General features: G+C 37.9%; 1 protein-coding gene across 2 annotated transcripts in view; it reads right to left on the minus strand.

The window, feature by feature from the left end:
* Nucleotides 1-11,078: 11,078 nt before the first annotated feature.
* ZBTB34 (zinc finger and BTB domain containing 34) overlaps nucleotides 11,079-24,291 on the minus strand; it is a 13,574-nt gene continuing 361 nt past the window's right edge. Inside the window, exons 2-3 of one of the 2 annotated variants that reach the window (XM_010566462.1) lie at nucleotides 15,390-15,512; nucleotides 11,079-14,077 (exon numbers count right to left, since the gene is read on the minus strand). In XM_010566462.1, coding sequence (XP_010564764.1) covers nucleotides 12,556-14,077; nucleotides 15,390-15,430 — 1,563 coding nt within the window. In that variant the 5' untranslated portion in view covers nucleotides 15,431-15,512 and the 3' untranslated portion in view covers nucleotides 11,079-12,555. The remainder of the gene's footprint in view (nucleotides 14,078-15,389; nucleotides 15,513-24,291) is intronic. The other variant, XM_010566463.1, reaches the window with a different exon arrangement.

A 24,291-nucleotide genomic window follows, 5' to 3' on the forward strand; every position in this document is an offset into this window, starting at 1 on the left:
GCCGGCGCGGCCCCCCAGCAGGACGGGCCCCCGGGGAGGCCAGCGCCGTCCCCGCGGAGCAGCGTGCCCGTGCTCCCTCCCGTCCTCGGGCCTGCCGGCGGGCGGCAGCTCCAGCTGCTCCCCGAGGAGACGCGGCGCAGTCTATGCGCGGAGGCGAAAAATCGGCTGTCTCTTACCCGCCTGCCACCTGCTGCCGCATGGCCTGTAACTCGTTCTGCCCAGTCGGCGAAGAACGCCCCAAAACCCCCAAACCAAACCCGGGGTGGGCTGCCGTGCAAGCGATGGTGCTGGAGTCACCTACGGTGACAGCGACGTGTTCTTCCAAGGCAATCAAGTAGGGCCTCGCCAGCTTCTTGAAGATACTTGGAAGTGAGAACATTTCTGCCAAACTATGTATGGGTCAATTTGCCACATTTGCTAAATGCTTTAATGCTTTTAGACATGGTACAGTGACCTTCAGCCCTTGAAGCTACATAGCAAAAGGAACACAGGTCTTTCTCTGAATTACAGTTTCTCTAAAAGCAATATTTGGCAGGTAGGCGGTCTGCAAGCATCCCTGTAGGGAAAACATTTGCTCTCTGGTCTGGTAGCTACATGCAGGACTGCTTTCCAGTCCACCAGACTCAAGTTTTGTACATGGAAGAACAAAAGCCTAGTGAGGTTACTCAGGAAGTTTTGAGAGACTGCACAATGTCCACAATACATTTAGAAGTTATCTTTCCAGTCTCCTAGTTACTAAAGGTCTTCAATGACTATCAAGTCCAAAGCAGTTTGAACATCTTCAGACATCCCAATTAAACATGTATGAGCTTTCTTTCCAAAGCAGAAAGATTCAGTTTGAGAATAAACTATAAAAATAACTTAGGTTTGGGATCTGCTTGTGAATACTGATGCTCACAACTCCCAATATCCACATCACAGCCAAATGCACTATATGGAAAGGTATTTTCCCTACGTTCCCCCCCACCCTCCAATGGCCGAAGAATTAAAATTAATTTCATATGAATCTCCAGCCATTTCATAGGCATAGACTGTTCTTTACTAGTTCATCCTATTGGTATTGCTAAGCTACGCGCACTTTCCTCTAAAACTTCTAGCATCAGCTCCCACTAGAGCAAGAGTACAGGACTCTCTGGCAAAATATTTTCCACTCTGTCCTCTGTCACTGTGCCAGGACATTAAAACATTCCAGTTCATGGGCTACAGTCCTCTCTAAAAAAAAAACAAAACAAAAAAACAAAACCCCCAAAACCCCAGCTACTGGTATTTCTACAAGGATTCAGAAGAAACAATCTGAAAGCTAGTTACTTCTTATCATAATAATTACGAGAATCTAAGTCAGAGTTTCCAAACTGGTGCTTCAAGTACTGCAAAGTGATAATGTCCACTGCCTAAATAGGTCTTGTGCATTACAGCAGGACACTCTCTGAAATCCAGGATATAAACACTGCCCTGCTAAGAACTGAATTACTCAGCAGCTGCTCCTGTTGAGGCTATCTTAATAAACAAAGATGGGAAGCTTCTTTTTTAGTTCCTGTTTCAGGTTTCTGCTATGTACAGCACCTTAAATTATCCCTGCGTAACTTATATTTTAAAAAATTGGCCAGCACCCTCTGGTGGAAAAAAACGCATAGAAAAGATTTAGTGTTGTACTGTACTGAGTTATTTGAAAAGGTTGGCAAAATGCATAGCCAAATAATGTCACTTTAGACAATGCCATTAGCCATATAATCTCCCAAAATTTTAATGAAATGTTTCTGTCTATAGTTCAACTGACATTTGATTGAATATTCAATTTAAATTTTTCCTAAATCCATGCACAATACAATTGTAATATGCTTTTTCATATAGTTAATGAAATGAAGCATCCATGGGATCAGGCTCCATTTTTCCTGCATGATTATTGCTGAAAGAAAATAAATTCTATGATATGTCATGTTCTTTGGCCATTCTAGCTTCCCTTCAAGCTGTTTTCAAGAAGTTTGCATTATGAAAAGCTAAACAATGTGGAGTGTGTCTGCATGTACACAAAGATCCATTTAACAGAACTGTTTCTTTTTAACCTAAACCAGGTTTTTTCCATTTCTTAACATAACTTCTTCACAAAATCTTTGTCTTCTATCTCCCGCTTTGCTAAAAGTGGTGATTATAACACCTTTTTAACAAGTACTCAATCTCAGAGCCTGTTTTTCCCTTGATGATGAATTCAGATGTGCCAGCAAAGATGAGAAAAGTTGAGGTATTTCAGAGCATTCATAGAATCATAGAATCAGAATGGTTTGGGTTGGAAGAGACCTTGAAAGATCTAGTCCAACCCACCCAGCCATGGGCAGGGACATCTTTCACTAGACCAGGTTGCTCAAAGCCCCATCCAACCTGGCCTTGAACACTTCCAGGATGGGGCATCCACAACCTCTCTGGGCAACCTGTTCCAGTGTTTTGACACCCTCATCATAAAAACCTTCTTCCTTATGTCCAATCTGAATCTACCCTCTTTCATTTTAAAACCGATGCCCCTTGTTCTGTCACTACAGGCCCTGCTAAAAAAGCCTTTCTCCATCTTTCTGATAAGACCCCTTTAAGTACTGAAATGCTGCTATAAGGTCTCCCTGGAGCTCTTCTCTTCTCCAGGCTGAACAACCCCAACTCTCTCAGCCTGTCCTCACAAGAGAGGTGTTCCAGCCCTCTCACCATTTTCAAGTCCCTCCTCTGGACCCGCTCCAGCAGGTCCATGTCTTTCCTGTGCTGAGGACCGCAGAGCTGGATGCAGTAGTGCAGGTGGGGTCTCACCAGAGTGGAGCGGAGGGGCAGAATCCCCTCCCTTGACCTGCTGGCCACGCTGCTCTTGCTGCAGCCCAGGATGCGGTTGGCTTTCTGGGCTGTGAGTGCACATTGCCGGCTGATGTCCAGCTTTTCATCCCCCAGTACTCCCAAGTCCTTCTCTGCAGGGCTGCTCTCAATCCCTTCATACCCCAGCCTGTATTGATACTGGGGATTATAAATTATTATAAAGAGCATTAATAATAGCATTATAAATAGCAAACCATCAAAATGCATCAAAGATACACAGGCAGTGGGCAAATAAGTACAAATTGACACTGAAATTATCAGTAATTAAATTCAGAATTAATATTCCATTCAGAGTAACAGAACCTTGCATCTTAAAGGGTTTTGAGAGAACCTCTGTCAAAATTTCTACTTGCTTTTTAATTCTACTATCCTCTGATATTTATCCCATCCCCACATAATGCTCTCTATGGGAATGGCCACATCTTTCCTTCTCCTGACTCTGCTACATAAATGGTAATTTCCAGCAAAGGAGATACATAGCAGTGCTGAGCAACATCCTGTAAATCCTTGTATTACAAGAATATCTGTACGTAATAGCTAGTAGATTTAGAATGGTGGATACCCATAAAACAAAACACAAGTCCCTGCTTATAATATTTATTCTACTGAAATTACAGACATGGTTTAGGGAAGCAAGTTATACTATGTACAAAAGTAGGAAAAATGAAACAAATGAAAGTACTTCTGATAAGCAGTTCAGGCTTAGTGTTATCTTGGATCAAGAAGTTCTGTGTGTTATTTAAAAGGATGAACTATTAAGTAGTTTCAATAACCAAACTTTTTGGTGTGTGCATTTGTCTGTCAGCATTGCTTGAAACTGATTTAGAGAAAACCTTTTTCAGGTTTTACCAAATTAATGCTTTGGAAATAAGTTACTTCAGTTTACGCAATACAATTCTTTTATTGGATATCTCTGCTGAAATAGCCTGAAGTATTTTCCAAGTTATTAGGGACAAACTCTAAACAAGCAGATAAGTTGAAGTTTAACCACACATACTGTACTATGGCACTGTAATTATTGCCATGGATCGCAACTTTAAACAAATATGAACTACCCAAGGTCAATGGTGTATCCCTAGATAGAACTAGATGAAGTTAGAATCCAATGCAACAAAAATGCAGCTTAAGGTTAGCGAGAAAAAAGGGAGTTAAAGAAAAATCTGAATAATTTCTGAGTGTTAAATGCAAAAAATATCAGAATTATTCTAATAGTCTAGAGAAGAGACATTTTTTAGATCTTAAAGTAATATGATACACGCCACCACAATTCCTCTTATTTCCACATCTTCATGCGGACAAAACAGACAAAGAAGGGGTCCTTTGAAGCTACCAGCCAGTTTACACAGGCAATTGACCTATGTCATCTCCTATCTGAGTACACTGGAACTCCCCGTCTTTGTATCAGAATATCTTTTCTCTCTATAAAAGGAGAGAAGCCAATCTTAAGAAAGACTATTCAGGTACTGTGAAGTCTTCTGATGTATTATGAATGGATCTTGAAGTGATAGACACTGTGTTTTACACAATGCGAAAATTTTATTGTAACATCATTTCAGCTTTATTTGACTAGCTTGACAAGTTTTGACTCAAACCTACAAAGACAGTTTCTAATCTTGTTGCTTTGGTCATACCCCTTCATTGTTTTCCCAAGTTTTCTCTTCCAAAAGCAGTTGTGTATCTTCACTTTTAAGGGCTCTTCCATTAATCCTCAATAGATCTATTTTCTTATCATCACATTTCACTTATATCTAGCCAGGGTCACTGTCCTTTGCCTGCTTACCATGTTTTCAAACAAGCACCTTTGTACTTTCTCTGATACTGCCTCATACTGATGAATTCTCCATCAACCTTGCAAAATCGCCTCAAAAAATCATCCTTCAAAACCCTCCTTTGTTTCAATGTCAGAAAAAGTCCACTGTGGGTGACTGCAAGTTGCCCATCTGACCAAAATCCTTCTATCTTTTCTTCTCCTGTCTACATCTGTTGTCTTTTGTTATACACAGTACAAGACTTCTGGGGAAGTCATGTAGGAACATGTCTTTCTTGATCATGTGTCTGATTTATAGTACCACGACAGTACAGACGGACACTTTTTCAGAGCTCTGTACTGCCTCCCTAAGCCTTCTGCTACACTCTATCATACAGGAGAAGATCTCCCCTGATACTATTTTACCCTTTTTTTCTGATGCCAGAACTTGAAAAGTTTCGCAGAAAGGGAGATCTCGTGCCCACTCAGCATTATTAGCTCCTATACACATAGTTCTTATGTAACTAGGAAAAAAACTCAGTTTGCACAGTGGACATAGAAGTATGAGCCTTCATAAAAGTACAACTTTTCTCTAATGCCCTTGACCAAACTCCAGTACATTCAGAGATAGGTGACCAGGACCAGTAGTCTACCGCTACCCATAGTGGCATATTTGCATTTTGCTATTGCTACAGTTTTGTGCTTTTCAAAAGAATACAATATTTAAATGTACCGAAAAAATGTAATTTAAAGGAAAGAATGTTTTATTTCATTAACAATTTAAGTTACTTTTATAATTCACAGTACCACTCATGCTATAGGGCACACTAGCCAGATGCTGTTGCACACATGCGTGCATGGTGCTCTGATGGTGCAAAGACATACATCCCATTCTTACTGAAAACCACATTTCCAGAAGCACCAGACATGCACTGCTTCTATGGGAAAGAAGTTCCTAATTCCTTTCCCTTCCCCCATCACTCCCGAAAAGTTTGGTGCCCTTAGGAACAGTATCTGTTCTAAAGCGTAAGTTTATCTGGAACTCCATAACTTGAGAAGCAATAGAAACAACATAAGACATGAACCTGTTGGAGCAGGTCCAGAGTGGGGCCACAAGGATGTTCAGGGGGCTGGAGCCCCTCTCCTGTGAGGACAGGCTGAGAGAGTTGGGCTTGTTCAGCCTGGAGAAGAGAAGGCTCCAGGCAGACCTTAGAGCAGCCTGCCAGTACCTAAAGGGGAGCTACAGGAAAGATGGGGAGGGACTTTTTACAAGGGCATGTAGTGATAGGACAAGGGGTAAGGGCGTTAGACTGAAAGAGGGTAGATGTAGATTAGATGTAAGGAAGAAGTTCTTCCTGGTGACGTGGGGAGGCACTGGCACAGGTTGCCCAGAGAGGTTGTGGATGCCCCATCCCTGGCAGTGTTCAAGGCCAGGTCGGATGGGGCTTTGAGCAACCTGGTCTAGTGGAAGGTGTCCCTGCCCATGGCAGGGGGCTTGGAACGAGGTCATCTTTAAGGTCCCTTCCAACCCAAACCATTCTAGGATTCTATGAACTTAGACTATATTTACATAGCATTGTAAACAAAATACAGCATGTTTGTTTTGCTTGACTAACGCAAGTAAAAAGCAGCCAGCCATATCAAGGAGGAAACTTTCCACTTGCCTTCAAACAGAAATAGCTAAGAGATACCGGGGCCTGTGACTGATACTGCGGTGCAGCCCCTTCTGCGTACTCACATACTAAAGGCAATTTCCACAAGGTGCCCAGTGTTATGTAACATCTGTGCCAGCATCCAGTGCACAGACTCTGCTGTAAACAAATCTATGACATTTATAACGCAGTTGTTGAGGATCATGTCAGCTCACACTCTTCCCAACTCACAAGTCTGCACAGGAAACAGCTAAAGCTCCATGTATTACTGGTCTGTGCATAGAAACATGTAATGAAGGAAACAGCAAATATTTTCTGAAGGAACTGGTGAGCAGCTTGGCTCAAAAAATTAACTGCATCAAGTTCCATGGACACAACCTTGCTGCATCTTATTTCTAACCTCAATGGCTATCTGACAAGATGAGCAACTCCACCAACTCAAACAAAACATAACAGAACAAAAGTGTGGAGGGGAATATAAGAAGTATGCTATGTTCTGTCTCTCTGCTCTCTGGGTAAAAACAACATTGCATTTATTCCTAACAGTCATGTCCTGTTTACCCCTATTCTGCATTACTTGAGTTTTCAGACCTTACAAGCAAGGGGATTTGAACAGATATTTTGCTAAAATAGTCTGTAATTCTGAATTTGCCCATAGGGTCTCAGGTGACCAACCAACCAACCCACCCACAACCCCAAACCCCAGAGGCAGTCAAGGTAACTATATCCTTCAGTTGCATTAGCATTATATAAACATACCCTTTGCTGCCATGTGAGTTTAAAGATCATTTAAATTTAATTCAGCTTTACTATAGAACAAAAGTCTTTGCTGGCACACATCTCGTACAAAAAAACCTGGCAACAGTGTTGGTAAATTTTAACCAAATTTAATAGTATCAGCTGTGTTTTCATGAGTATAAAGCAAAAAATCTTTCTGCAAAATTCCAGTTGTCCTGGGAATCTCAGCAAATCAGTGATAGTTTACAATTGGTTGAGGATATATTAACTCCTCCAAGAAGCTGCTTGTTACAAAGGCACTTAAAGAGTTGTCAACAGCCAGCTGGCACAAAACAAGTCAAGGCTGTGCTATCAGCTGAAGTAACTAAGCAGTTGCTGGCTACTCATGTTAAATTCAAGCTTGTGGGCTAGGAGGAGCTGTATCCTACACTTGCTGAAAACAGTATTAGCTCTACTGCTACATATAGCATAACATAAAATGCAAATGCCGCTGTGGAAGTTAAACATTACCTCCATACCCAACAGACTTAGCTCTGGCTTGGTGTTGACAGAGGGCCGCCACCCGGCCAGGTTTTTTGTTTTGCTTTGAGAGTTGAACAAGGTTTTGGAATGCAAAACTCAAATGATCATCTGTTCAGAACTCAATGAGCAATACTGGTAAAAAAGAGAAACTTCAAGAGTAGTTTGTCTCTAAAGATTTTTGATTCCTAGTTGGTACGTGAGTATTAAACTGCAACTTTTTATAACACTTGAGGAAAAGTATCTAAAATGCAAGTCCCTTGGTAATTAAATATCTATATGTAGACACTGACACCAGAGATTTGCTCTAGAAGCATTTTAATTTACAAACAGCAATTCCCATTGACTTTATACCATAAAAAAAGCAATTTACAAGCAAGAAACAAATTCATCCGAACAAAATAAAGCAGCACTGAAATATTCATGTCACAAATCTAAAAACAAAAGTGAATACGAGAGTAAAATATCATTTGAATAAATATTTTAAAATTCATGCTATAAAATAATCCTTAATGGCAAGTTATTAATTGTTACAGCATCAGCTTAGCTAGCTTCATTTACTTCATGTGGTGATGAAGTGTGGAGTTGTGAGGTTACCGGTTTATATTGCAAGATAATGACACCAAGTCAAGTCATTCAAACTGTTCAATTATTTATCATGAAAAACAACCATACAAATAAAAGTTATTTAAAAATACAATTTTTCAGTCAGAAACAAACACTGTTAAAATCGTGCAAGAGCTCTACCTCTAATCAGATATACAACCAGAGGCTTGCAATACAAGTCCAAAGGCTGAATTCATAGCATATGTAAATGGGAGAGACAGCAGTTTATTGTATCTACCATGGCAGGAGTTACTTACATAAACTAGAAGCAAACCTGCTCAGTTACTGATACTTAGCTTCACATCCCCTGAAGAAATACAGGAACACATGTCCCAGGCTTACTTGTTTGTTTAGCATTTTTTTAAAAAATGTAAACTTGCGTAACTTAAGTTAATGCTGTCACAGGGATGTGCAAGTAGTATTAAATCTACAATATTAAATACAACTATTCTGGCACTTGTTAAAATATATGTAAAATGCACACAGATTCTAAACTTTGAACATTTTGAATGACTTTACTAAACTTCCAATTCAATCACTGAGTATTATGAAATTTACAATTCATGAAATAAACAGATTCATATAAAGAATTTACATAATTCCCCAAATACTTTCAAATATAAAATTTAATAAATAACCCTGACCAGTCAAAAAGCACCATTCAAGGGTAAAATTCCCTTGGAAAATAGATTAGGTGTTGCATATTTGAGTCCCTTTCAATGGTTTCATGTGAAACCTGTTTAGAAAAATGACAATAAAAGAATCACAGTAAACTAATACAAAAATTCAAATAAGATATATATATATATATATGTATTTAAAGGTAAAGCTCATTCAATCTTTTCCCAGCCCTTGATTTTATTCCTGCTGTTCTTCCCATAATTCAGCCTAAATATATTAAGAGGCCTCATTGTTTTATCTAAAAGTAAACCAAAGGCTTTAGCATAAAACATGAATTTATGCTTGGGAAGACTGCATTAAGAACTATCAATTTAGGCCTACAGTATATTCTGCTGAACAGTGAACTGATAGTATCCTTTATGCTATTGAAAAGATTTCACACTAAAAAAGCAGAGCCAATCTTGAGGCCTTATTGACCAAACTGAACTTTTAATATACTGTAAGTATTTACAAAGCTATTTTCTAAATGTATTTACAAGTTTAAAAGAAATAATATGGAAGATAACTGATTAAGAAAACTAAAAAACCTGTTTAAACCCACAAACATTAGCAAAGGTATAAAATCCTTTATTTTCACAGTTTGTCATAATAGGTTAAACATCTAGAGGAAAGGACACTGTCACTGTTTTCACATTTGTCTATAATTAAAAAGGTAGATTAAGAAGAGACTCAATTATGAACCAGCCTATATAATTTCATGATTTATTTTGCTGTCAAATATTTCTTCACATATTTTATTGACTTCTGCATTTATTGTAAATGAAATGTGTAACAGCTCTGTGCTAACTTAAAACTGTACAGACACAAGACACTGTACAGTACTTCCATAATTTGCTTAAAATAACACAGCATACTCTGTTTTGGTGGACTTGTGAAATGAACTTCAGTCAGATAATGCTTCATGTTTCATGACAATGTTAATCCTGGCATACCATTATGTGACAAGGCACAATTTAATTGCTGTTGCCAGGTTTGAAGTTCGTTTTCTACCAGAGTCACACACTTTGTAAGTGTAAATGTAATGCCTGATGATGTTTTATGCTCACCTACATATGCATCCTTTGAAGCACTGTTGAACTTTACAGTACTGTGTTATGGCTTGATAATATATTAACACTGCTAGCAGTGGAAAGGGTAAATGGCATATCAACACGAATAGGAGCAAGCAGAACTTGCAAACTGCTGAATCATGATTTTGTAGAAAAAGTGATTATTTCCTGCCCCTTAACAGTCCTGTTACAATGTTTTGAACCTGAACCTGTACAATCAAAGTGATGTTGGTTTTTTGTTTGTTTTTGTCAGAGACAATTTTGGATAAGTCACTCTTTGGTAAACTCAAACCATTTTAATACATTTACAAATACAAAGAACTAGATTTAAATAATGTCAAGATTGTGACACAGAGAAATTCAAGAAATATAAAATTAGTACCCATATCCTGCTATCCTCAACTCATACTTCCATGGAAAAAGTCACACTAAAGGCACCACAGCACAGGTCCAAGATAAAGGGTTAAGAATAACTGTACATTTCTTGAATTTTGCATGTCTCAAACTTAATTTATCAAAACACTTTTTTTTTTTGCATTTAATTACTTAAAACAAACATTTACGAAAAAATCAGTATCAAACACCAACATGTTTTTAAGTGGGTAAACATATAGACTACCTTCCCTAGACACAGACATATACTTTCCCTTACTGGAAACAAAAGTTGTATTGTTGCTTCAAGGAGAGAAGTATCTCCCCACCCTCTGCCTCTTTATTTATGCAGTTTGAGGCAAATTATGTACTGAATTTAACTGAAACTGCTCCAATGGAGCAGGTGGGGTTTATACTGTAAATCTGTATTTAGTGAAATTAATTCTTATTGCAGACTGTCACAATATTAAGAACTAGTGTATTTAATAAAGTTACTGCACAAATATGCCCCGACTTCACAGGAGCCAAAAAAGCTTTACAAGATAGCAAACCTACCTTTTTGCTTTCCCGTAATTTAGGAATGAGCTTTTATTTTCTAAATTTCAGGACTTAAACAGCATGTTCACAGATGTATTTTCAATATTTACTAAACAAACATAAGGCCCAATTATATAAAACCTGCATTTTAAAGAAGCATGTGATTAATTTAAATCTGTTCATCAGGTAGAATTTCACACAGTAGTGTTTGCCAGTTCACGCTTTTGAGGTCTGTTAAGCTATTGTTGTTTTTTTTTTGTTGTGGTTTGTTTGTTTGGGGTGGGTTTTTGCTTGTTTGTTTGTTGTTGGTTTTTGTTTGGGTTTTTTTGTGTGGTTTTTTTTTTGCTTTTGCTTAACTGTTACCATTATATTTCACATTTTATATATTATACTGACCTAAATGATGAAGTTAGCACCATATTAAAAAAACATTTGGTAAAACAAAAAGATTTAGAGTATTTTTAAAGTTGTTGGTAGTTCCTTTATGCAGAAAACCACTGAAAATAGTAGGGAAGCCATAGCAACTCTGTAATACTCACACATGAAATAACAGACATATTGCTCGAAATTCCCATAGAGTATTTGTTTTTTTTATACAAAAAAAAGTACAAATTCCAAGTGCTGACATATCACTTGGAGCTTTAAGTAGGAAGTCAATGTGCACCTGAAAACAGCTCTCTGTAAAGAGACCTATTAAAACACTGCTTGGAAATACTGTAGTTTAAACTACAACATCTCTCTCAGGTTTTAACCAACCATGAAGAGTGATGAATTTAAATTTAATTACCTGGTATGGTTCTACAGTACGAAATGAAGGTAGATTCTGAGGCCAGTAAAAACACATTTAAAACCACAATGCTACTTTTAGGTTTGCTAATATTTTTTATATATATATATATATATATAGATATATCTATCTCTATATATATAAAAAGGTCAGCACCACAGGTTGTCCAGCTTGCATTCTAGACAACTAACAAAACCCCTCAACAATTTAACCATAATTTAATAGATTTATGGCATTTGGTTTACATACGTTATAAAGCAAAGCTATTAAAACAATTAACTTTGCTCACTTTTGCACACAAAGTAATAGTGTAATAAAATGAAAACCAAACAACATTCTTTTAAAACCAAAACTATCCTCCCAAAGTCCAAAGTCCTAAATCCTAAGCAGAGAGGAGACCTAGCAGTTGAAAGAGTGGTACATGGTATAAACCTTGACATACTTTTACATTCACCTCAACCAGAATAGGAAAAGTGAAAGCATTTTATATATATAAAGCAAATTTATATATATAAACAGACTAACTACCAAAAACAGTTAGTAAAAGCAAACAGATTTCGTGACACACGGAAGGAATCAAAGTTATAATATTCTCTCTCCCCACTGCTGTGTAACTCATTACAAGCAACAGGATTTAAGAAATAAGGGAGATTACAGCTTCTTGGCATATCCAGCAGAGCTGTCAATCTTATTCTAATATCTTTCTCCACTGGAATTTGTGTCTTGCCAGATCAAACAGTAGGGACACTTTAGCAGAATCTTCTATCCTTTCCCCAGTACATTGCCTTTTATATTTTGAGCATCTTCAAAAGTAAAAAAAAAAACCAAATAACCCAGCCTCCTTCAAAAACAAAGAATACTTATGTAGTCTTCTCCAGAAACCATTTCAAACTGATTTCTAGAAGGTCGGGAAAATTAAAAGGCTGTTATACTTGTACTGAAGATTACTAAAAGAAAAAAAGATTTAAAAAATTCATTAGTAATGTGCTTGTTTGTGTTGCACTTAGAAGTAATATTTTAATCAGATGTGTTAGACATTGCATGAATTTCCATACTAGAATCCATAGCTTCAGAAGCCGAAGCATCATTATCTACTTTCTGTTCCACAAACGCTTCTGTTCTGTCTGGAGACTCTACCCTGTTTCTTACTTCTGTTACCCCAGGGTGATTTTTTCGCAAATGCTGGTTTAGTGTACCCTGGAAAGGAAAACATTTTCCACAGATCTCACAGCGAAAGGGCTTGTCATCTGTGTGACCACGAATATGATACTCAAGTTGGTCCTTGCGGGTATATTTCTTCCCACAATATTTGCACACGAAAGGAGTTATTCCCATGTGCAATCGCATGTGTCGATCAAGGCTCCCCTTCTGGTTGAAAGACTTTCCACAGTAAATACAAATTAGCCTCTCGTTGTATGGATACCAATGACCTCTTGTATTTCTTTCCCGTGGACTATTTTCATATCCTGGGTTACTCACCATGGATTCACTGTCAGCCCCTTGCACCAAGCCCTGAACATCACTATGCAAGTGACCAGCGGATACCCGTTTTTGGCGTGCACGACCCCCTCTGAAACAGCTCAGCATTGACCTTGAAGGACTCGTATTGCTCAAGCTTCCGAAGGCTTCAGACACACCTGTAGCCTGTGATGAGGCATGGGTGAACGAATAAACATGTTGTAAGACAGACCCATAGGAACCAACATTTACTGCCACCACTTGCTCTCCATCCACCATTTCAGTATGATATCCATCATCCCCAAGGGAAGAGCTATCAGAGCAGCTTGGCCTGTCGGACTTCTCCATTTTAACTTTCACCTCTGCAATCTGACTTTCCCTTACTATCAGGTCTCCTTGCTCATGATCACCTTCAATCTGAATCTCATATTCAGAGATACTCCCACTGCTTCCTCGATCTGAATGCCCTTCTTCTTGCAGACGACTACGCAGAGTTTTGCCTGGAGTAGTTTCCATCCTAAGATCGCTGCCTGCTGTTGACTGTCGCACCTGAGAGCAATAGGGGGGAGATATCTCAATAGGATTGGCAAAGTAGCTGCTGTCTTTAACTCCATTGCGATTTTCTGAATTTTCTTCAGCACCAACAGTGACAGAGTCAACATCACCAACACTGATCTTTGAATGAATACTCTCCAGTATCTGTGTGCATTTATCAATGACACACTGCATCTGTAGAAAGCTAGCTGCAGTTAGAAAACTAACAACATCCTTCAGCTGTAAGGACATCCTTCCAGTGTAACAAAAAGAAAGCAGCTGTTCAAAAACATTGGGATTTTTAATAACTGATATTGATAAGCCACTCATGGTGCTTAATGCTGAATGGTCACGGAAATAGGGAGAACTGGCAGCTAAGACAGCTTTATGGGCTCGAAATGGCTGACCCTGAATATGCACAATTATGTCACATAGCTTTCCTTGCAAGCGGAGTTCATTTAACTGGCTCAGAACAGTGTTGCTGTACTCGGGCACATCAAACTGAATGAAACTGCTGCTGTCCATTTCTACTGATGTAAAGAGTAATCTGAAAGAAAAATGAGAAGATTTACAACTGAGAATGAATACAGTTTTCTATTTCAAAAATAAATGCTTGCACGTTAAAGTTAAATCACCACATTGATCTGATTAAGGTGCATTACAACAAAACGGTATAAATACTTGATACAATAAAAAAATAGAGTCTTAATCTACCCATTTCTTGCATTTCTATAATTTGAATTATCCCACTGCAACATTCACAATTCAACTGCTCATAATAACACCACAGGCTCCCTGGGACAGCCTATGTCCTAAAAGGAACTTCGCAATTTCCCTCCCTGGTAAGAACGGCAGAACAATACCCTCACCCTCCCAAAAGAATATTAATTTTATAGTCACTGGGCAAGTTAAAAACTTCAGAAACTTCAGTAGGTCTTCAAGCCAGATACTACATTGATACTTGCAGGGAACTGCATTGTTAAATTGCCCAGGTATGATTTTTGGAAGGTACTTCATGAAGTTTGAAAAACCTGCTAAAGAAAAGCCACAGGCACATATATGTGAGTGTGTGTGTGCATAAACACACACACACACCAATATATATATATATATAAAAAAATATTCCTTAGGTCTAGATATGCCAAATTTATTTCAGAGGAGATAAATATACTATACCAGTGACATTTCTGTTTAAACTTTTACTTCCTTAAAAAAAAATTTCAGTCATTCTGTAAGAAAAGTAAAAATCACTCTTTCAACAGTCACATCACAAAACAAGGAAATCCTCGTGAAAGGAAACATTTAAGTGCAGACTCAATTCCAAGATATTTACCCAGTGTGTCAGCGGTTCCCAGAGAATAATGAATTTGTGTCAATGTGCAAGGCAGCATTTGAAGGCAAACTGTTTGAGCCACCCATGGACTTTCAATTTTTTTTTTTTAAATTTCCTTTTGTGATTTTTTTTTTTAAATAAACCATGATGTGAACATTGATACTTATCTGACACAGCAGTGATTTCCTAGCTAAAATGATTTGGCATTTAAATTCTAACCTAACCCAAAAGCCATGGCTACTCAAACTTGCCTGAAAGACTGGGAAAGGATGTTCCAAGAGGCTTTAGAGAAATCTATACATTTCAAAACAAGATCTAAAGAAAAGCACTTTACCAGTTTCATAGAGTATTATCATAAAAAGCACACACACACACTTGTTCCCTTGAGAGTGTCTATCTGTAGCAGACATCACCTCACATTTCTGAGACCGGGCCACTAATCAAGTGCCCAAGAATCTTCAGACTTTTATTGCTATTATTGTTCTTATTAATGCAGAAGTCTAAACACATAATATTGCCACCATACCTGCTTTTCCAATTGAAAAAATTGATCTCAACATCATCCATTGACTTCTGATGCAGGAAGCATGTCCAATGTATCACAACATACTAGCAGATTTTTTTTTCTATTTATGTCTTATGTTACATGCTGTAATGGGACATATGAACAATTTAAATCAAATTATGAAAATTCATGCACTCTAAAAGTCAAATCAACAGGTAGGAATATGATAAAAAGCCTACAAGGGAGAACTGGAGCTATATCAGCTGACTGTCACTTAAAACTAACATTCATAATCTTCACAAATGGAAGTTCTTTTCAGCAGAGAAACAAGACAGCCAGCTTCCTGACTTGACTAACATTACGTCTGATTTAGAAAACTGTCAAAAACTGTCCCAGAGCATTCAAAATCAGGTTACCAGAGTTGCTAAACATGTTCTTTAAGTTACCAATGTGTCACAGATTAAAATGGGTAAACCAGACTTCATGAGTTTTTACAGTTGTTATGTAAAAGCAGGTGAAAAGACGTTTTATATGCTCTTATATCCAATGAGGGAAATAAGGACTAAAAGGTGGTTAACAGAAGTGATGCGATCGCAGCCATCTATACAAAGATAGCTTTGGCAGGACAGTTCTTTTATTCAGTGAACAAAGCTACGAAATGATTCAGAGCTTGTGAACCAATGCAAGTCAGACATAGGTCAGAAATCAAACATTACAACAAACAAACAAAACCCAATCTAACAGTGGTGTAGTTAAGCGGCAAGATTAACCTTGTTATTCCAAGCATCCCTGCATGTTGTACAAAGAACCACTGTTCAAGTCCCTAGCAGATGAATCCACTCCATTGGGAAGAGAGAAGTCTCAGCAGTTAAGATACATGTTTGTCAACTTCCCTCTCATTTGACAGGGCAGCAGGCTTCCTTACAAACCCAACATAGGTCACTACCTTTAATTTGTGGGGCTTATGAGCTATGCAGAGATGCAACATCAGGACATTCCTGATTAAGCTTCTCTTTGCTAAGTGGAGGAAGAGCTTTTGTTGACCTGAAGTGACATGAATTGACAAGTTACCTAGGTTGAGGACTGTGAACAAACTGCAAGACCAGTCCCCAGGAACAATAACTTGCCATTCCTTCATCATTTTGGATCCTTGAGCTGAGGAACCAGATCTTGGTTAAGCCTCACTCAAATCCCGTCAGAAATTACTCCTTTTTTTTTTTTTGAGTCTAGAATGTACAGAAAGGTTGTCACTTTCTATAAGTGGCCTTCCTCCTTGCCCCATACTTCCCTAAGGGCTCTTACTCAGTGAAATAGGGAAAAACTTAGTCCTAGACCAAATATTAAAATGCAACCTGTCACCACTAGCACTAGTCCAGACAGAAGGAATGAATTAACGATAGGCGCCTGAGTAGAAAGAAGATGGACATTTTATGCCTTACCATGGAGAAAAAAAATTATGTTCTTTTGATCATGGCATCTTAGCATCTCCTGATAAATTCATGCTCCCTAGGGCATGGCCACACATTGAAAATGGACTGTGAACACATGCCAGAGAAAGCATGAGAACCAGGAAGAAAGGTACACCAAGAGGAAAGGGATCCTCACCAATCCTTGCACATCGCAACTCTGTTAGAACATCTAATTATCTCCACAGGCATCTATACCTATAAGCAATTCCACATCCTTGTTCTCAGAGTTGTTTCATCTTTCTTTTGGGAAACAAAGCATCTTCTTTTCCTTAAAATGAGGAGTAAACAGCACAAATCCTCATAGTGAGTGGAGAGGATGGTGGAGTGAGGTCTGTAAGTCTCGCTGTCAAGTGTAGCAGGTAAGCAGTAAAAACCAGAAATGGGCATCAAAGGAACATACAGTATTGCTTTGAAAGCAAACAAACAGATCAAGTACACAAAACACAGCCCAAAAAGCAGTGGACAATGAGTTTCTATACCCATCTGCTCTTAAAAAAGAAAGTGAACAAGCTACAACATGCACTTGTGACTACTCTTCCACCTTAGTTTCTTCCTTTGAAGATGCATGCTTCCTGTGATCTTGAAAACATCTGTAGAAAGCTAGGGTTAAATAACACGAATTTTGAACAGCAGCAGCACTTGACAGAAGGGAACCCTTCTTTTGCTTTCAGCCAAACTCTGAAATCTCTAGTTGAAGAGGTCCTGGAACTGATGAGGTTGTCAACGAACACCACATTCAGGAGTAGGCAGGACTGTAGCAGGAACAGCACTGAGACTGCAGTAATTTTGCTGGGGTTAGTACCAGGGCACCCCAACTTTCTTGCACCAAATTAGGAAGGCAAGACCCGGGGAAAAAAATCTGGGCATTACACACATCAGAGAAGCAGGCACCACTAGCAATGTTTTATTGATAAATAATGGTTAGAAGAAGAATGATCTTATTTATTCACATAAATCCTCAGTGTCACTATCTAGAAAATAAAAGTAATCTTTATATTCCCATACACAAGAAGGTTTTGTTTTACTTTATTTGTATACAGAATCAAGTTAGCAGTTCCATAATTCCAGTAGAATTAACCAAAATATTGTTCAGCAGGGTACTGTACCATGACAATACTCAATTATTCATCAATGCTGGCAGGCCAGTAGCTCTTTCAAGACAATACGATTTATGGTTGAAGTACTTCTGAAACTGTCCTGGAAGATAACTACAGTTTGAAAAGGCTAATAAGAAACCCTCAATTTTTTAACAGCTTCCTCCAAGTTGAAATGTCTCCCTAACCTCTCCTCTTTTGGCGTGAGGTGAGTAGTGTTAAACTGAAGCAGAAAGGTACTCTAAAAACTCAGATTAACTTTGGACACATCCACTGTATGCTCTAATGAAAAAAATTCTCTCTACAGGTAACCAGACAGTCATAAGGAACCTTTGCTTCCCAAAGCAATGAGAATATAATTACTTTAATTCACATAACAATTCTTTATAGAATTAGCAGAGGTGAAGAAAAAAAAAATTAATGTGTAGTCAGAAGTCACATCCAGTACCTTCCATGATATTTCAGCACATGCAGAGGTAACCTGTGTTCTTTAGGTCCAAGACCACAGTACAGTAGTTCAGAATGAAGACAATTTTATTTGTATTATACAAACTCAAGCATTTTGGGGGTAGTGAGAACTAAGACAACTCATAGCAATGTTAGGTACTCTCATTGTTGAAAAGTAATGCATTTTGTCTTGCTTTAGCTTCCATCCCGGACTGTGGGATAGTGTAATGTTAGGTTAAAGTCCTGTAAAACTTAAGTGCACCTCTGGGCACCTGTCTATGAATAGGTCCTCTCTCAACCTTCCTGCATAAGTAGGTCAAAGTGTTTAAGGTTTTCATAGATATTATGTATCCAAGAAATTGGCTGAAGGCTTTCTAGTTTTAAAGCACAGGCCAGAACTGGACACTAAGTTCACTAAGTCGTAGCAGGGCTCTGTGTTGAGCCTCCTGTCTATTTCTGTAGGAGATGATCCAGTCACACTCGAAAGAATCATATCAATTCTCTTTGCATCTGCATTACATTTATTCATCAGGGTCTTATACAGCAAACGTAGACCATAGTACGAATTTACTAGTAGTGGATCACTGCCCTATATCTTCAAACAAAAGTGTTCATTGAAGTAACCTGTGAACATGAGAGTGATAGGCATTTAACATTTCTCGTTAGATGTCAAAAGAAACTTATTTTAAAAATTATGTTCTATGAAAGCTCTTATTTCACTTAAAAAAACAAGAATAGATGGTGACAAAATACATTTGGTATTTAATTTTACTGACATCATACAGTAGCAGCAGGGAAGCATCATATAACTACAACACGAAGCTGTATGTCTGCCAACGTCGTATTAGTTTCTGCTTCTAAGTCTGCACCTGTTTAATTTCTTTCACTCACTGATGTATGATTCGCCGCTCTCATAGACAGGTGAATGATACAAATAATGCTCATTTTAACTCACACAAAGGTGTGAGAAAAGATCCCTTGCATTTTCTTTAGTTAGTTCTGCAACATGGGTTCCTTGGGAAAAAAACACATTACAAATCATTACTGTTGTAGCATGTGTCTGAAAAGTACATAGAAAAGTTAGGAGGATCATAAAGAAAATTAAGATTAAAATAAAAAAGTGCTCCATGACACCAAGAATGGATACTCCATACATTACTGCTCACAATATAGAGAAAAAGCAAGAACAGAAACAGGTATTTGTATAAATCAGCACACTCCTCCCCTACATTTTGTAGGATTCAGTATTTACTACACCATCTGTGAGAACTTAAGACATCATTGCAAAAATGTATCATCACTCAAGAGAATTTTAACCTAAGAATGCAACACAATCAGCTGTGATCATGAAAGTTTTAGGGCAAAAATCTTCATCATTCTCACTCTTTTCAGTTTGTATTTGCCTTAGTCTTCAGATTACAGCAGCCACAATAATTAATGCTAGCTGTACGAAAGAAAAACTGCAATCAGATATGTCACAGTCTAGGGGCATTTCTAAGACAGTCCTCTTTAAATAATCTTTGGAAACAGGGAAGAAACTGATCATATAACCTTTTACCAGTTTATACCTCTCCTACCAGTAAAGTATTATATTCTCTTTTAAAAGTCAACATATAGTGCCCTTGGATGGCCTTATGTAGCATGACACACAGCACTGCTGCTTCACTTAAAATCTGGCCCGCAAAGTATGGTAAGCTTCCCTACAGCTAGAAAACAGATTTTAATACTGCAGTCATTGAAAAAAGAAAAAAAAAAAGAAAAAAAAAAAAGAGGGAAAAAAAAAGACACTATCCCAACAATTGAGATAGTTTTGTGCAGAACTATAACACACTTATAATAATATAAACAGTACTATGTAAATACATAGCATTTGCTTTTGCATCAATTCTTCCTAAATTCGAGTAGCTATTTTCTTAAGAACTCTCCAGCCTTTAAAGATCATGAAGGAGACTAAATTATTTTATATTTATCTTGAGTGAGATAATCAGATACTACTTGTTTCTGCAGATTTAAAAATCAATTGCACCAAAAGTTTTTCCAGAAACACACACAATAAATAATAAAAGTAGAGCCTTGTGTATTTTCAGCTCATCCATGCAGTCTATTTTGTGGTATACACAACACACTGCCAGAGGCATCCTCCTGGTGACAGAAAATACACCTAATAACATACTTCTCCATGTAATTTATGCACTAAAATCATAGACATACATAGACATATGTATTTATAAATTTAAAACAATTCTTTTAAACCACAGAAAGAATGATTGGGGGAATGTTTCTACTTGATACTTAAGGGAATGCTTGGAGCTTAATGGAAGGGATATATAAAATAAGTCTTTGTGTACTAACTAGATTTTTCTAAACTTGGACTGCACTACATAGAACTAATATTTAAAAGCTCTTTAGCATAACATTTATCACATAAATCATAGCACTACAGTAAGCAAAAAAATTGTTGAAAACTTTGCTCTTTCTGAATCTGACCACCTAGATGTTCTCTTGTAGCAGTAATTCACAAGCACGTGCCTGCTAACTAAAACCAAAGAAATTAACGACACAAAGCAATAGGCTTTAAGATTGGTGGTAAAATTGCAAGTATCTGCTTGACCACATAAAGTGACAGTTTCATCCATCTTCTTTCAAAGCTTCCCTTGAATGGAATATTAAACAAGTATGGACTTACTGCTCAAGTATTTGTCATGTCAAACAAGATCATTTCCTAAATCATTCTTACTTATACTCTTCTTTTGTGAACTCTTGGTTTCCAAAGAATTACAAAGCCAAATTCTAGAAGCATTATTATCCGTAGAAGAATAAAATCAAACAAAATATCTGCTTAGGTTGATTTGCAGTCTTTTGTTTTTAAACTCACTCAAATATATTTAAACTTAGGCACACTGGAAAGTACAACCAGAGAAACTGCCGCCTGTTAACATGAAATTTTGGTATCTCAGAATACATAAGTGACTGTCATGGACTCAGATGGAAGTTCATAAAAGAGATGATATGCAGATCCTAAGAGATGCTACAGCACAACAGAAAATTCTGTTAATATTTCTGCTGCAGCATGAAGTTTTGTTTTGTTTGCAGCTTCTCCAACAGGATAAAATGCACTTTATTTATGGCATCTTTTACATCTACAGTGATCTCAAAACCATTTCCAGCTCAGTTCAACACATCATTCTGTTAGATTTGCCTCCGACAGGTAAATAAAACTGCCAGTATGATTAAAAACAGCTAGCACAAGCCTATGTTTACATATACACTCCTGGCCTATACTTTTGTTAAGCTCAGTACTATTTTGAACAGTCTACAGTATGGTTGATTCCTGATTCAAAAGCCATCATAAAAAAACCCAACCAAAAACCAAACCCTAAATGAAAGCTAAGCTACCTTTCTAGTAATCTAATAACAGTGATGCAAAAGTTATGGGAATGACCACATCTCTCAAAAATAAATGGCTATGGAAGCAATTAGTTCCTTTCATAACAAAATAGGATTTCAAATCCTCATTCCTCCAAATGTTAACCATTCACAAATCACTCTAAAGATTTAATTCACAACGTCTGTTAAGTTTTGGGAAAGCTTGAACTAAGCTTAAAAAAGTGCCCATTGGAATCAAAGGAAATATAGACAGTTTGGCCAAAACTTGAAATAGTGAATTATGTGTAGTAAAGCATACATTAAAAGGTGCATATGCCTCATTATTCATCGGAAAACAGCTTTGAAAATGAGTCTGCTTCACTTCTGTTTTAGACTAAAATACAGAATCTGTTATAGTAGTAGAGACTACACAGCAATTAGAAACTTCATTACATTACCTTATAAAAACGCAGGAAAACTCCAGTTTCCTCAGAAACTGAAGCCAGATAGTACAGGCTGAAATGTAGTTACTAGAAAACTTAGTTCTTGCACACTTTCATCAGTAGATATCAGAACACTACAGTGAAAGCCAACATCGTTAGCCCTCCTCTGCAGACAGACAGGTAACACTCTACTCAAAGTACTAAACATCTGCAGTGAAATCAAGAGTAAAACTCATGTCTGTCAGGCAAGGACTCCTAAAGCGTCACAGAACATGATCCCATCATTTGCATGGGTAAGCAATACATTAAACCCCAACACTCTTTGCAGAAAATTTTTTACTAACTTCAGATCTAATAAAAATTGGAAAGGATTTATTTTTACCTCACCAACATTCACAACATGATGAATAGAAAACCACTTGAAGGAGTGGATGATTTTAACATCAAAATTGAAAACAATTAATTTATATGTATGTATATGCATACACACACATAAATACACACATGCTAATATCAATAACACTACAAACCTATTCTCAATACTTAGTAGGGTGCAGCAGGGAAATTACTGGAACTGCATATTTAGCATTTCATAGAAAAAAACCAAACAGGAGCCTCTTATTTGAGCAAATATCCAAAGAAAGCAGTTGTGAAACTGAAGTCCAAGGGCCACCTTCGTCCCTTATTCTCAAATTGTCTTCCTCACAATTGCTTGCCTGTATGGAAGTGATTAAAAGAGTAAATATAAAACAACTATTGATGCATAAACAAAGTTTCACCCAACGATTAGAAGCCTCAATACAAATAATCTCTAAATTTTGGCTCTAGAAGTCAAATTACTACAAAAGCAGTTACAGGTATGTAACTGTTTCTGAATGTGGAAGAAAAAAGTTACTAGGAGGCAAACTGGAGATAGCCAAGATCAGCAGAATTATTGTATCAAATAAATAAAACAAAGGGGCATATTTATGATACATACACTTTAAATCAGCAAGATCTTACAGTTAATGATCACAAACTTTTATTTTGTGCACAGATTTCATAATATACCCATTACGTAATCCTAAATAGTTACTGTCCACATTTTCTGAAAACATCTGACATCTTTGAGGTGTATGCTTTGAGAAGCCACTATCAGCATAAAAAAACGCCACCCAACTGGTAGCATTAGACTTGCAATATATAGATATACCCAGAACTAAGAAGTGGAGAGAGAGAGGAGGGGGAGAAGGCTTTTGTACCTTCTGCTATTACAATGATAAATGATTTGCTACCAAGGGAATACTTGGGTTAGTATTATGCATTTTAATCTATCTACTTTCTTTCTTTTTTTTTTTTTTTCTTTTTAAATCTCTTCATCAGATCATAACTTTTTGGCTCCAATGTTTCCTCTAAGCAATGGAGTAGCTATATTCTCGAGGTATCAGCAACATTTTTTTCAGCAGATTTGAAGCAGCCTGAAGAACACATTTTCATAGAATTTTCCCAGTCCGTCACTTCTGATAGACTGAGCATTTTGTAGTTCTCATTGAACAGGCAATGAAGCACAGGCACATCCTGATTCCAGATTATGAGAACTCTGTAACACGTAACAACTGTAGTACAGCTAGTCTATGCCGCTTTTTTTTTTTCCCCTGGCAACCAGGCTCTCCCATATCAACGTTTCTGAGGCTGTTCAGGCTCGTTCCAAATTCACTCCCAACTCTGGTTTACTCTAAAATAAATCCAATCCTGCGTGCTACGCACACCTGCAGGGATTTCAAAGGGCCTTCGCGATTACAGAGATGGGGGCTTCACTAGCGCTTCCAGCTCCTCTAAGGGAACATCAGCCGCTGAAGGGCCCGCCAGCTCCCGGCAGTACCACCACAGAGGGTGCTGGTCTCAGCCCGCTTCAACCGGCCAAGCCCACCGTGCCAGTTATTTCGTGCCTCGCTCGGCTGAGCAGAAGACCGAGGCACAGGCGCATTCGCCCTGCCTACCAGCAAGCCAAAATTACACTAGAGACTCAGACTCGGGTTACGCGACGACAGCTTCTGGCAGAGGAGGCTGGAAGCGGAGCAACCCCGGCGGAGCCGGGATCGGTCGCCGCAGCACAGCCGCTGCC

Source organism: Haliaeetus leucocephalus, unplaced genomic scaffold (genome assembly GCF_000737465.1).
Source record: "Haliaeetus leucocephalus isolate CR32 unplaced genomic scaffold, Haliaeetus_leucocephalus-4.0 Scaffold212, whole genome shotgun sequence".
In the NCBI taxonomy this organism is placed as follows: domain Eukaryota; kingdom Metazoa; phylum Chordata; class Aves; order Accipitriformes; family Accipitridae; genus Haliaeetus; species Haliaeetus leucocephalus.